A 15,483-nucleotide genomic window follows, 5' to 3' on the forward strand; every position below is an offset into this window, starting at 1 on the left:
TATTTTTAATTGTTTATGAAAGCATGGTTGATTTACAATGTTGTGCCAATTCCTGCCATACAGCAGCGTGACCCAGGCATACCTATAGCGTTAGTTTTTCTTTCTTACACCTTCTCCATCCCCCCCTCTGCACATCCTAAGCTGTCACAACAGAAGCTGCACAGTTGACTGAAACACTTGCCACTGTGCCTGTTTAAACCTGAACCCAGTGCCCAAGTGGATGGAGGGGCTTCCTCTGGGTTTACAAAAACAAATGTCCGTGACCTTTGTGTGCGTGGACATCTGGGGGGAGTATGGTGAGTACTAAGGACTCTGGAGGGGGACCCCTATTTTTTCATTGGGACCTGAATCTCGGTTGTTGGTCTTATAACCTCTTTAAGCATCAGTTTCCTTCCTTTCTTTCTTTCTTTTTGTCTTTTTAGGGCCACTCCCAAGGCACATGGAGCTTCCCAGGCTAGGGGTCAAATCGGAGCTATAGCTGCTGACCTACACCACAACCATGGCAACACGTAGGATCCAAGCTGCATCTGTGACCTACACCACAGCTCACAGCAACGCCGGATCCTTAACGCACTGAGTGAGGCCAGGGATCGACCTGAGACCTCATGGATGCTAGTCAGATTTGTTTCCACTGAGCCAAGGTGGGAACTCCAGCATCCATTTCCAAATATGTAAAACGGGAACACAGGAACTTGAAACTCATGGGGTTGTTTGGGGTTAAATGAGATGATATACATGAAACTCTAAACACACCTGAGGTAAACCTGTTGGTTGCTTCCATTTTCAAATGTGAAACTGGAAAACAGAAAGTAAGGCAGTCATTCCCTTGGTAAATGACCCTGACTTGCCTCCTTCTCAAGTGCCCTTGGCACCTACACACCATCTCACTTGGCACCTACATGTCATAAAATTTGTTTATAAGCGTGTTCCACAGTGGTCCACGTGCTCACAGAGTTCTCCATGTATGATGAAAATATTTTCAAGCAGTTGGACAATGATGAGTCAAAATCAGGGTGCCCCCTCCCCCCCCCCCCCGCCAGCTGGCTTGGGCATCAGTATGAAAACCAAATGGAAAACTCTTTAGAACCTGTTCTATCATGTGGTTCTGGGACATTGCTGGATCTTTGCGAAGGTGACTGACCTCCCCCAAGCTGTAAAAACATGCTGTATAAAGACTCTGGTGTTCTTCAGGACTAGTTCTAGAGGAGACATAGCAATATGAGTTTCCAGGTAGTTCTGAGAAGTGTTTGGCTTTTCAATATAGTAAATTGGAGTTCCTGTCATGACTAAGCAGTAATGAACCCAACTACTATCCATGAGGACGAGGGTTCAATTCCTGGCCTCACTCAGTGGGTTAAGGATCTGGCATTGCTGTGAACTGTGGTGTAGGTTGCAGATGTGGCTCGGATCCCTAGTCACTGTGGCTATGGTGTAGGCTGGCAGCTGCACCTCCAATTCAAACCCTGGCCTGGGAACTTCCATATGCTGGATATGGCCCTAAAAAAAGCAAAAAATATAGCAAATTAAAAAATATAAATCATGGAATATAAGAATTATGGAATATATGAATTAAAAATCAGGGGAAAGTTTTAAAAAAATAAATTTCCAAAAAGGAAAAAAAAATCCATGTAATTATGTTCAAAGGATAATTTTCTGGAGATGTTTATGTAGGGCCAAAATAGCCTTTGCCTATTTTAATTTTTAAAAGTAGTTAAGTTGATAAAGATGATTGTCAGTTTTTAAACATTGGACATTAAGTTCCAGATACAAGCATTCATAACAGGTACACAGTTTCTGATTTTCCTCATTATTGAAATCTGAGAACATTATTTTGCTTTTCATGTGTTTTAGAAACAGTGAATGTTCTAGAGGAAGATTGCATTGGGACATGGAGTGTCTACATATCACACTTAGGTCACTTGCAGACTAAATTTTGGGGCGGGACATTTCTTGTTGGTGAAGAGAATTTTTATAATTTATAATTTTATAATTTCTTAATATTAATTTATAATTTTACCTCTAAAATTATCCTTCCCAGGGAATAATTCAGTAGATGAATGTAAAACATTTTGATTTATGATGGGTTAATTTTCAGGAGCTCTTGTGTTCCTGGAATGGGTGAGGACTAAGATGGGTAGGAGCTTCAAGCAAACAAAAACCCAACAAGCCCAGAGTCAATAGAGTTGGAATCATCCAGCATGTAGCCTTTTCCGACTGGTTTCTTTCACCTAGTGATAGGTATTTAAGCTTCCTCCATGTCTTTTTGTGGCATGAGAGCTCATTTTTAAGAATTTTACTGAATGATATTCCATTGTAGGGATGTATCAACTTCACTCATCCATTCACCTACACAAGTTTTCAGCTCCTCTGGGTGAATTCCAAGGGGCAGGATTGTTGGATTGCATGGTAAGAGTGTACTTTGTTTTGCGAAAAACTGCCACATTGTCTTCCAAAGCAGCTAGACCATTTTGCATTCCCACCAGCACTGATCAGGAGTTCCAGTTGCTCCATATCCTCACCGGCATTTGGTGTTGTCAGTGTTTGGTGTTTTAACCATTGTGATAGTTGTGCAGTGGTCCGACTTTTTCTCCTATTCAGATTTGTTATCTCCAAGTCACTATGTGAGAAATGCATTTAACACCACTACTAATTAAACAAATACAACTATTATCATTCATAAACGTGATCGAGAAAAAAAAAGACCTTGGAAAGGAAAACAAGCACTTATGTTAATATTAATACTGTTAATAATAGAAATAATAATGCACATTTACTTGTGAGTATTTTGTTAGTTTATTTTGAAAACAAATGCCACCAGGAAAACATTCGCAAGATACGTTCCTTTTCTTTTTTCTTTCTTTCTTTCTTTCTTTTTTTTTAAGGGCTATACCCAAGGCATGTAGAAGTTCCCAGGCTAGGCATCGAATCAGAGCTGTAGCCACCAGGCCAGCCTACACCACAGCCACAGCAACCCCAGATCTGAGCCACTTCTGTGACCTACACACACCATTGCTCACGGCAACGCCAGATCCTTAACCCACTGAGGGAGACCAGGGGTCGAACCTGCGTCCTCATGGATACTAATCAGATTCATTTCCCCTGAGCCACCACGGGAACGCCACAAGATATAATTCTGATTAATACTTAAGAAGCAGTTATCTTAGACAGCATTAAGAGACATTGGCCATCATACATCAAGGTTCTCAAGAGGCACTTTGGTTTTTGAGCGCTTGCTGCTGATTCTTGATTGAGACTTTTTAGTGTCTTCGTTCCAGGTCTTCCGAGTTGCTTATGTCATCATCAAAGCTGCCAACTCCCCTCGTCCTGGAAACTGGATTTTGGAGCGCTCTCTGGATGGCATCGAGTTCAGCCCCTGGCAGTATTACGCCATCAGTGACACGGAATGTTTGACTCACTACAATATCACTCCGAGACGGGGGCCACCCACTTACAGGGCCGATGATGAAGTGATCTGCACCTCGTATTACTCCAGGCTGGTGCCCCTTGAGCACGGAGAGGTACTGCACCCCCGTGGGGAGGTCCCTTTCTTCATCAGGGCCCCCACCCCCCCAGTGACAACATAGCCATCCCTAGAGCCAGCATGGAACACTCACAACGTAGCTCTGGAACAGACCACAGAGAACACTCGTCTAACCGTCCAGCCGCTGTAGTTAAGCTGTCACTGGCTGGTGCCTAAGCTTGATGAATGTCCCCTAGCCCATTTTACTTTATTGCTTTCTTCCCTTCGAGGAGATCCCTCAGCCTTCACTCTGCTGTGATTTAATAGCTCCATCAGATCCTCCTTGAGCATCTTTCCCATAACACCAGGGTAACACTATTTGTTGCAGTATAAAAGAGGGCACGAAAATGCCTCTCAAAGACAGAGCTCCCAGTTTTCTCCCTGGAGGTGCTGAGGGCAGGAAACAGCTGTGAGGTATTCCAGCTCTGTGCTGCACACGCCGGGCTGTGCACACATCACACAGGCAGAGTGTAATCAAAAACAAGCCATGCCTTAGGAGCAGGCTTTGATGAGATCAAACTACAAAAACCCTGCAAGTGCTTTTCACAGCAGGATCTCTGCAGCAAGCCCTGCATAATTTCAAGAGCAGACATTCAGTGAGAGAAAGAGAGAGTGGGAGTTACAGACTTTCTGGCACTCCCCCCAGTCTATTGTTATTGTTATTATTAAAGTGGAATTGATTTACAGTGTTGTACTAATTTCTGTGGTACAGCTGTGACTTAGTTTACATACATATACATGTATATATCTATATGTACATATGTAAATATATCTGTACACACATCCTTTTTTTATATTATTTTCCATCGTGGTCTATCTTATGAGATTGGGTATAGTTCCCTGTGCTACGCAGTAGGAACTTTCTGTGCTTTTATTTTTCTTTTTATGGCCGCACATATGGCATATGGAAGTTCCCAGGATGGGGTCACGTCAGAGCTGCAGCTGCTGCCACAGCCACAGCAGCGTGGAATCTGAGCCACATCTACAACCTACACCATAGCTTGCAGCAATGCAGAATCCATAACCCTCTGAGTGAGGCCAGGGATCGAACCCAAATCCTCATGGATACTAGTTGGGTTCTTAACTCACTGAGCCACAATGGGAACTCCCGTTTATCCATTCTAAGTGTAATAGTTTCCCCAGTCTGTTCTTGACATTTAGAATTTGTGTAAGAGAAGCTACCAATATGTATTAAAATGTCCTTATCACACGGGGAAAAGTGGTCCTGTTTAAAGATTTCTGGCAATCTCTGAGCCGCTGAAATGAATAACTTCAATAAGCTGAATGCGGATTTTGGTCATGGAATTCACAATTGTCAAGGAATATTAGACAGATTTCTGCTGGAACCTGGTCGTTTGGTTTGGTTTTAGTTAAGATCTTTAAAGATTGTGCCCAGAATTTCAACAATCAGGGCTATTTTTTTTTTTTTGCAGGCTTAAAATAGATATTTCTTCCTTTTGGTGTCTTTATTTTTAGATTCATACATCACTAATCAATGGCAGACCAAGCTCTGATGATCTTTCGCCCAAGCTGTTGGAATTTACCTCAGCACGGTATATCCGCCTGCGCTTACAGCGCATCCGAACCCTCAATGCCGATCTTATGACCCTTAGCCACCGGGACCCTAAAGACCTCGACCCTATTGTCACAAGACGGGTAAATCTGGCGGGGGGGCTCCTGACTGCTGAGAAAACTTTATGTTGTTTATGAGAAATACTCTCTCCCTGGTTGGCCTCTTCCTTTATTTTATTGACAGTCTTTAGATACGCCTTGTTAAAAATGCCACCTGTAAAGGAGGTGATGGTTCTGACTTGGCACCCTCAGGTCCCCGGGTCCCCACCAACCCTATAACATGGTCACACAGTGGATGTAGTGACCATTTCTTCCTCCTAATCTGGCTCTACATCTGACTGAGCAAGTGAGTGATGCTGGGTTTTTTTTCACTTAAAAGAAAAATGTCCAACTTTGAGATACAAGCTATAGCTAGGAAAATGTATGTTTATGTTCATTGTACACCAAATGTACAAAGCTAGTGGGGGCAGACATTTTCAAATCCCTTGGGTAAAGTTGGAGTGGGGTTATGAGTTACAGGATGGAGCATGTTTAGTTTTTAGGATTCTGCTAAGCCCTTTTAAAGGCAGTTGTGCATTTTATAAATCAGCAGTGGGTGAGGGCTCCCTATGTGCCACACACTGACATACTGGGGTGTTGGTCATTGTCATCTCAGCCTTGCTGCTGTGCATACAGTGGCCCATCCTCAGGGTTTGAATTTTAATTTCCTGATGACTAATGTGGAGCGTGTGCCTATTTGTATCTGATTACATTTTTATCCCTTTTTAAGTTGGATTATCTGTCTTGTCTTCTTATTCTGGGTTATAATGACTTTTTTTTTTTTTGGCTGCCCCCAAAGTGTGTGGAAGTTCCCTGGCCAGGGATCGAACCCACACCACAGCAGTGACCTAAGTGAGCCATAGCTATGACAATGCTGGATCCTTAACCCACTGAGCCACCAGGGAACTCTGTAAAGATCTTTATATATGGTGTGTACAAGTCCTTTGTCACAAATACTGCAAATGCTTTTTTTTCTCTGCCCTGGTTTATCTCTTGATTATCCACTTTCCTAATTATGACTTTTGATGTGTAGAGGTTTTCATTTCGATAAAGTCCAATTTATCAATTTATTTTTTCCTCTTAGAGTTAATGCTTTCTATGTCTTTGAAAAATATTTGCTTATCCCAAGTTTACAAAATTACTACGGGACATCTTCTTATAGTAGCTTTATAGTTTTAGCTTTTGCAGCTATTATCCACTTCTAGTTAATTTTTGCCTTTGGTGTAAGGTAGAGGCCAAAATTCTTTTTCCCTCATGTGCTTGTACAATTGTTCCAGCACCGTTTGTTGAAAATATTTTTCCTTTTTCCGTTTAAATTGTTTTAGTGCCCTTTTGAAAATTACTTGACCTCATTATTGTGGGTGCATTTCAGGACTCTACTCTTCCAGTGTTCTATTTCTCTAGCCTTATGCCAATAACAGATTTTTTCGATGATGGTAATGAGTCTTGAAGTCAGGGACTGTAATAGTCCAGCTCAGGTCTTTTTCAAGGACGGAGTGGCTATTCCAAGGTTATTGTGTTTCCTTGTAAATTTTAGAATCAGTTTATTACTTTCTGCCAAGAAAAAAGAAATCTTGCTAAGATTTTCCCTGGGATTCCACTGATTCTGTAGATCAATTCAAGAAGAATTTTGGAAGACATTTTGACAGTATTGGATTATCCAATCCACAGACATATCTCCCCACTTATCTCCATCTTCTTTAACTCTTCTTGGCAAAGATCTATTATCTGTTTATCTTTTGTTCAGTTTATTTTTAACTATTTTACGGTTTTGAAAGTTAGTGTTAATAGTTTGCCTTCTAAAATTTACTTTCCATTTGTTCAGTGCTAGTGTATAGAAGTGCAATTCATTTTTGTGTATTGATTTTGTATATGGAGACATTGCTAAATTCACATACTCCAGTAGTTTGTGAAAAATTTTCTAGGTTCACAATCACATTATCTAAAAATAAGAACTGTTTAGTTTTACTGTACACTCTGCTTGCTTTTAATTTATTTTTTTCTTGCATTACTGAACTGGCTCACACCTCCCATGAACACGTTGACCAGAAATGGTGAGAGCAGATTTTAAGAGGAAAACACTTCATCGTTCACTGTTAGCTCCCGATTTTCCAGAGATGCCCCTTCATTAGCCTGAGGAAGTTCTCTTCTACTTTGTTGAGATTTCTTTAATGATGGTGTTGCTTTTTGTGCATCTAACGAAATAATCATACGCTTTTTCTCCTTTATTCTGTTAATGTGGTGATTCACATTTATTGATTTTTCTGTTAAATTAACTCTGGTTCCCTGGGATAAATCCTACCTGGTCATGAGTTATTATCCTTTTCTTATAGGGCTGTATTCAATTGAGGAATATTTTTTAGGGTTTTCAGTAGCATGGGTTTGAATATGCCTCAGTTTAAGATGCAGCCAAGTTGAGAAATTCTTTTTAAATGAATTTGGTTTCTGTTGAGGAGTTAATTTGGACATTATTTATTTGAACTAAACATAGATATTTTATTTACATGTTATTGGGCATGAAATATAACTTGAAATGTATATCTATCTTTTAGATTAATGATAATAACTGAGATATTTGTTGGAGTGCCAACATTTTCTTCTCACTGAAACAAAAGAGGTTTTCATTTTTGTGTGTAACTTTCTTTTTCCTTAGTACTACTATTCAATAAAAGACATTTCCATTGGAGGGATGTGTATTTGTTATGGCCACGCCAGTAGCTGTCCATGGGATAAAACTACCAAGGTGAGTTATAGCATTTCACAATTGCTAAAACCTCCAAATACAGGTTGTAGCTATAATGTTTTTAGCATTGCACTTTTTTATTCATGGCATGTATTGAAAGTTATAAAATCATGCCACAAAAATGATTTTTAGGTAATTTAACTAGTTTACTTTTTAAAAACAACTTAATTTTGCTTTGGTTGGAGAATATTTCTAATTAAATCCTTTCCATGAACATTTTGCAGAAAATAAACATCACATAAAACTTACCATTTTAACCATTTGAAAGTGTGCAGTTCAGTGGCTTTCTAAATTCTGAAGATCTTCTCTGTAAGACAGTCAAGTAAAAGCCTTGTGTGATTAGAAATTATGTTCATATTTTTTATTTTTATTTTTATTTTTTTGCTTTTTTGGGCCTGTGGCATATGGAGGTTCCCAGGCTAGGGGTGGAATCGGAGCTGTAGCTGCTGGCCTACGCCACATCAACGCTGGATATGAGCCTGAGACCTACACCACAGCTCACAGCAACACCAAATCCTTAACCCACTGAGTGAAGCCAGGGATTGAACCCACAACCTCATGGATACTAGTCAGGCTTGTTACTGCTGAGTCATGAGGGGAACTCCCTGTTTATATTTTTTAAATGAAGGCTCTCTCCTCCTTCCAATTTCTTCCTCTTTCCTTTTCATGGCACTAAATCAAGAAATCAAGGTAGAATAATGTTCACCTATTTTAGCATAGAAGTAAGTGAATAAGATGACACCCTCTTTTCTTCTTTTAAATAATTTACATAGTCACTTCTTACTTTTCCCCAACATTTGATTTAATTTTTTTTTTTTTGGCTTTTTTAGGGCAGCGCCTGCACCATATGGAAGTTCCCAGGCTAGGGGTTGAGTCAGAGCTGCAACTGCTGGCCACAGTAATGCCGAATCCTTAACCCACTGAGTGAGGCCAGGGTTCAAACCCAGGTCCTCATGGATGCTAGTCAGGTTCATTTCTGCTGAACCACGATGGAAATTCCTGATTTAATTCTTGAATAGGATTTATCTGTTATTAATGCTAGAAAGCATAAAGATGAATATCCAAAAAGTTATTAATAAGAGTTTCCACACCTCTACAGTTAACTGTCTCTTTCGAAAAGGTTTTGTGAATTAACTCCTAGGTTAGTTTTGCTTTATTCTTTCTCACTTTGGGTTATAACCAGATCATAAGTTTATTTTTTTTCTTTAAGAATTAAATGCCAGTTTCACTTTTATATCTTCATATAATCTCAATCGTAGTACTCTTGCTGTGCCCTTGAATATCTCTTAAAACAAAATTGCGAAAATCATTCAGGTCAGTTTTCAGATGTAGTTTTGTATTCCTCATTGTCTAGAAATACCAGTGTCAGTGTGAACATAACACCTGCGGTGACAGCTGCAACAGATGTTGTCCTGGGTACCACCAGCAGCCCTGGAGGCCAGGAACCATTTCTTCTGGTAACAAGTGTGAAGGTACGTCCATTAAGAATTGCAAGAATGTAAAACTTCCCCTGCTTCATATGCTGAAGTTTGCAGTGACTTATTATTTGTAATTAGTAAACAAAGGTTTTCTTAGTCAAGCCATTCCCAAAGCTGCAGACTACCTTACAGTCTGGACAGTGAGACTTAAATGTATCATTATGAAATTGCTCTTTCTCTAGGGTTCTCCTTCCCATATATTCATTTATTTTGATTAATTTGGATTTAAATTTTAAATAGGCAGTATATTTATAAGATTTCAGTACCTACAATATATAAAGTATATAGTGAAAAGCATTACTTCTGTCCTATCTCCCGCCTTCCCACTTTTTTTTATTTCCTAGTAGGTTCTTCCTGAAGTGTTTGTGCACGTAAAGCATATATTAACACATTCTGACAGCTTGCACAGTTCATACACAGAACCCGACGTGCTCCGTGTAACATTCTATGCATTGCTTTTATTTTTAACAATATATCTTCAAGAAAAATCTTTCCATATGAACACTGTGCAATGCTGTTTTATAAACAATCGAACTAAACTCCATTATGTGGATGGAACATAATCAAAACATGAATATTTTACGTGTTACCAGGCTTTTGTTAACACAAGCAAAGGTGCAATAATTCACCCTTGCTCCTGACAAGAGAACAGGTACTTCTGCAATCTAGGATCCCAGAAGACAGCTTGGTGGGTCACATGGGCACACAGTTAAAATTCGAATAGCTGTTCCTCCATGCTTATGGTCTGCTACGATGACTTCTATAATTTTAATTTAATTTATAGTCATCAAAACTCACTTAGGGAAGGAAGGCTTTTCTTTATCTAAGACATAGTATATCTATATTAACTGAGATGGTAACACATTCCACTAGAATGCAATTGCCACAATAAAGCCAAAGACTGTTACTATGATGAAAATGTGGCAAATCAGAAGAGGAGTCTGAATACTGTGGGGCAGTTCCAAGGAGGCGGAGTTTGCATCGACTGCCTGCAGAACACCATGGGCATCAACTGTGAAGCCTGCATCGATGGGTATTACAGACCACATGGGGTAAGAGCGTCCCTCTGCTGCGGCTCAACTTCCCATCCTCCCAAGGTGGCCAAGAGAACCACTCAGCCAAGTGTCAGCCTCAGTATTAGACACCTCCTTCGTTTTGTGGCATCTCATCTACATTCTTATAACGCACTGCGGGTGTCCTTTACATATCCATTTCCTGCTCTATCTGTCCTGTTTTCTTGCTCAGAGGAGGATGTTCATTCATTGCTACTTAACTTGAATGGGGACCCCCGGTCCTGTCATCCGAGAGTTTTGTGAAACTAACTCTCCATGTGCAGAGTCAGCCAATAACCAAAGCAGCTGGATCTTGCCCATAGGAAGTGCCCAGTCCTCGGGTGACTTGCCATGTGTAGCTGTCACAGGAATCCCATGATGGCCAGGTCCCAGGAGATGCTTCTCTATGGCTCTGAGAGACAGCAGAGGGAGGGGCCGGGTCACAGTGATAACAGAAAAGGGTGCCAACTGCTGTCACCACCAAAAGGATATTTGGAGTTTTCTGGCTTGACCTGCACCCCCTGGCTATGCAAAGTCATCGTGATGCTCACATTTAACATCAAAAGTCAATATCTGGTCATGGGTATTACGGTTGATGTTAACAGCGATACTGCCATTATTTCTATAAGATAATCCAGGGCAACCTCTGCCTTCCAGGTGTCTCCTAGTGAAGACAACCCTTGTCACCCTTGTGACTGTGACCCTCTGGGGTCCCTGAGTTCCGTATGTATTAAGGATGACCATCATTCCGACTTACACGGAGGTGAGTACTTGATTCACTGTTGTGCTTGTCGTGAATGGTTTGTGTGTGTGTGTGTGGAAGACTTGTGCCAGCTGAGACTAGTACCATTGTGTGGCAATTTGGTGATAAGATTTTCTACTGATTCCTTTGCTCGCCAAATATTTATTGAGTGCCTACTATGTGTCAGGCAGTTTTCTAGGACTTGGAAACATACGCTATCACAAGATGACCAAGGTCCCTGCTCATAGGCAGACCCTAAAGGAACAGGCTCATGTGCCATCATGTAAAGCCAGGTAGGGATTAAGCAGAATTCGGAACCGTGGTGGGAGGGAGGTAGGGGGTGGAGATGGCAGTGCTGGGGTGATGAAATGACATTTGAGAGGTTAATTGAGCATTGGATGGCAGAGGAAAGGAGGCCCTGTTTCAAGTCAGATGTGGAACAGTAAATAGCAGTGGCTCCCTTTAGCTCTTAGAAGACACTCAGAGGCTTCAGCGTGTGTCATCTCACAAAGCAAGCACGTCCTCCGGTTGGCTTTGTAAATGTCAGTGTTCTTTCCATTCCAAAAACCGGCACCTGCACTTGCAAAGACCAGTGCCTCCTGAGCAGGTTGCATCTGTTCAGGGACCTCTGTGACCCCTTGCAACACTCCATCCCCAGCAGTTAAAGGGACATGGGCTGGCAGGGAAGGGTGTGCTAACTGCGGACCCACTGGCAAGGTGGAAGGTCAGTGACACGATGGAATCGACTCTGACATGCCACTCGTGGTGTTGATGATGATGACAGCTCCCCTTGATTCACTTAAAACTATATCTCATTGTAACTTTCAATCATAGCAAATAAAAAATGATTTTGCCCACTTTATAGGCAAGGAAACTGTAGTCCAGAGCACTTCAGAAACTTGGCCAATGGTTACACGTCCAGAAGGTTTCAAAGCTGGCATTAAAAGCAGACAGTGTTCGTAGCCCTCCACCATTTGCTTCTGTGCTTTAAAGAAAAAAAAAAAGGCTTTCTTTTATAATATGATTGTCACACAGTATAGCCATTTAAAATGTACACAGTGACTTCATTGTTTTCCGGCATATTCATGGATACGATGCTCACCACAATCTGATATTGGTTCTTTTTCACCACCCCATAAAGAAAACCCATCTCCATTCACAGTCATGGCCTCTTTTCCTCCCTTCCTCCCACCCCCGCCCTAATCTACCACTAGTCACTAATCTGCTTCCAACCACAGATCTACTTTCTCTCTAGAGATTTGCTTTTTCTGGACTTTTCATTTAAATGGAACCATACAACATGGGGTCTTTGTGACTGGCTTCTCTTACTGACCATGACGTTTTCAAGGTTCATCCACACCGCAACCTGTGTCAGTATTTCCATCCTTTTTATCGCTGAATAATACTCCATTGTATGCATATTTAATGTGTCCATTCATCAGTTGATGAGTAGTTGGGTCGTTTTGACTTTGTGGCTATGGTGAATAATGCTGCTGCAGACCTTCATGGACAAAGGTTGGGGGGCGGATGTCTCCATGATTCCTGGCTAAATACTTGGGAGTGATATTTCTGGATCTTATCATGACTCTGTCCCTAGCATTTTGAAGAAGTACCACATGGCTCTCCGGAGCTGCTGCACCATTTTGCATTCTGCCAGCCTCTGTTCTTTCCATCTCTCATTTCTTTCTCTAAACCAGGGATTGTCAAACTATGGTCTCTGGGCCCTATTCTGCCACCACCGTTTTGTAAGTAAAGTTTTGTTAGAACAGAGCTATGCCCATCTGTTTATATAGTATCTGGGACTGCTTTCAAGCAATACAGCAGGGTCGAATAGTGGCAGCAGAGATGCTATCCAAAAAGCCTAAACTATTTACTTTGGCCCTTTTCAGAAATAGCTGACCGACCCCTGCTTTGCAACTCTCTTACCTTCCTGTTGAGTCGTTGCCATTTGTCTTGGCAGGGAAGTGGCCAGGTCAGTGTCCGTGCAGGGAAGGTTACGCGGGAGAAAAATGTGACCGCTGCCAATTTGGCTATAAGGGTTACCCCAGTTGTGTCCCGTGCGACTGTAATCCAGCAGGCAGCATGAATGAGGAGCCCTGCTCAGAGGCTTGTCTCTGTAAGGTACGTGTGGGGGTTCAACCGTCCCTCAGTTTCCTTTGCGGTTTCTTGAAAATGGAAGGCATCCCATTGGCTCAGATGATTGGTTCCTGAGCAAAGCATCCAGGTTTAACCAGAACTATCCCTCCCCCAACGTCTTCCTGAGAAGCATGACTTGATGTCACAGCAAACTGACCACAAAATATGTCCTTGGACTTTTTTGTTTTATGGCTGCCCTGCAGCTCGTGGTGTCAAGATACATAAGGGGCTCCCAGGCCAGGGATCAGCTCTGAGCTACAATTGCAGCCTACATGGTAATGCTGGATCCTGAACCCACTGTGCTGGGCTGGGACGGAACCTGAGTCCCAGTACTCCAGAGACCCCACTGATCCCACTGTGCCACAACAGAACTCCTGTCCTTGCACTCAGATGGGTACCTGGTTTCTTTTGGGGGGTCCTCCTGGGAGATGGCCAGATGTTCCAGAGGGATTTCTGTGACTTCCTGGATGAAACCAAATACTGCATTTCTTAGGCCTTGGGCTATTGCCTCTTCTGTGACATCCTTTTTCAGCTTTATGTTGAGAGGAAAGCCAGGTAAATACTAAATTTCTAAGGACATTAGTTAAAGGCAGATAGATGACTTTGGATTTCTCTTTTAAAGGAATCGAACAGTGATAAGAAATACATTAATCTGCTGCCCAGGAAGTGCTTTTGCTCTCTAATATAATAACCATCTCCCCCAGTAACTCAGCAGATTTCTAGTTGTTGCCTCATGCTCATTCCTGTGCAAGCAGAGTCTCAAGATGTTTCACGTGACGGAAAATAATCTTGTGTGTTTATTAAGACAAACTAATTACATAGTCTGCTTTGGCTTTTAAAATACTTGAAAGCTCAGCAAACATAGAAGATTTAAATCAAAGTAAAACAAAAAAAGCCAACGGAACAGAAAAATCCAAGCTCTAGGATCCCTAGCCTCAATCTCGAAGACAAAATCAAACGAGCAGTGTTTCCAAGTATCTGGAAATCTTGACACCACAAGGCTTCACATTGATCTGGAGCATCTTCTTACTTACTTGTGTCTGTCGATGGCCAGGCAGCTTTCATGTTAAAGTCATGTAAATGTCATTTTATCCTGTGTCTCCCTGTTGGCTTCAAAGTGAATCTTTTACTCCAATTGCAGGAAAATGTTGAGGGGAAACACTGTGATCGCTGTAAGCCGGGCTTCTATAACTTGGACCAAAGAAACCCCCAGGGCTGCTCTGAGTGCTTCTGCTTTGGCGTTTCGGACGTTTGTGACAGCCTCTCCTGGCCCGTCAGTCAGGTGAGGGCACCTTCCAGGAGAGCAGGGATTTAATAAGTGTGCCAGGTCGGATGAGCTCTGGCGGAGCTGTGTTGGGAAACAATGAGTGGATCCGCAGCACGGATCAAAGGCTGCCCGCTACCAAAGTGTCTCTAAGGTTTCTTCCTAGATCACGTCTTGGTCCCCACATACATTTCTCTAGCAAAGCCGTAGGCTACTATGGTCCTGTAGGATGCATCGTGTTTAAATTTCTTCTATGGGGAAGGGCATGGAGATCTCACCCCACCAGCCCTATACCAGCCTCAGGAAGCACAGCAGGATGTGCGGACCTGCAGGATTTTCTAGCTCAAAGAAGCTGGCCAAAGGATGAGAACAGCAGCAGGTGGCCCGGGGATTTTGAAGGCAGGCAGGGAACCCCAGTTCTTTGGGGAGCAGAGAGTTCTAGGGGGAAGCGTTCAAGGGTGGGTGATAAAGGAGGACCGGTGGTGGGTGGCAGTGTGATGGCTGGAGGATACACCTCTTCCCTGACCCTCCCTCCCCTCCCTTCTCCCTGGTGGGGGGGGAGGGTTCCAATCAGTACTTGAGAATGGGAATCTGCTCCTATGGGAGCTCCTCTTCCCCCTACATAGATGACAGATGGGGAGCATGGGATCTGGAGGTCCTTTTATACACTTTTCTACATTTGGCTAAAAAGCAGGGGACAACAAGGAAGGAGAAGCCATAGTGAGCCTTAGACATTTTATTCAACGCGTTTGTTGAGTTCTTTGTTGTTTCTTTTAAGCCTGTCTATTTGCTGATCATTGATCTGGGTTTGGTGGCTATTATGACTCGTTCCCAAGTTCTCCAGGTCCTTTGATGAGGGGAAGGGCCACCTGTATCCACCCCATCCTGGTCAAGCTCTCTGGACCCACCCTTAGGACCCCACCCCTTCTGGCCCTGC

The 15,483-nt window shown here is 42.3% G+C and overlaps 1 protein-coding gene across 2 annotated transcripts in view; it reads left to right on the top strand.

Moving 5' to 3' along the window:
* LAMA1 (laminin subunit alpha 1) overlaps positions 1 to 15,483 on the top strand; it is a 137,531-nt gene that overhangs the window by 41,775 nt on the left and 80,273 nt on the right. The window contains exons 4-11 of one of the 2 annotated variants that reach the window (XM_047793750.1): positions 3,276 to 3,518; positions 4,997 to 5,176; positions 7,785 to 7,874; positions 9,229 to 9,346; positions 10,226 to 10,404; positions 11,062 to 11,167; positions 13,107 to 13,267; positions 14,424 to 14,564. In XM_047793750.1, coding sequence (XP_047649706.1) covers positions 3,276 to 3,518; positions 4,997 to 5,176; positions 7,785 to 7,874; positions 9,229 to 9,346; positions 10,226 to 10,404; positions 11,062 to 11,167; positions 13,107 to 13,267; positions 14,424 to 14,564 — 1,218 coding nt within the window. Of the gene's footprint in view, positions 1 to 3,275; positions 3,519 to 4,996; positions 5,177 to 7,784; positions 7,875 to 9,228; positions 9,347 to 10,225; positions 10,405 to 11,061; positions 11,168 to 13,106; positions 13,268 to 14,423; positions 14,565 to 15,483 lie in introns of those variants that run through there. The other variant, XM_047793749.1, reaches the window with a different exon arrangement.

The sequence above is a fragment of the Phacochoerus africanus genome, chromosome 8 (assembly GCF_016906955.1).
Source record: "Phacochoerus africanus isolate WHEZ1 chromosome 8, ROS_Pafr_v1, whole genome shotgun sequence".
In the NCBI taxonomy this organism is placed as follows: domain Eukaryota; kingdom Metazoa; phylum Chordata; class Mammalia; order Artiodactyla; family Suidae; genus Phacochoerus; species Phacochoerus africanus.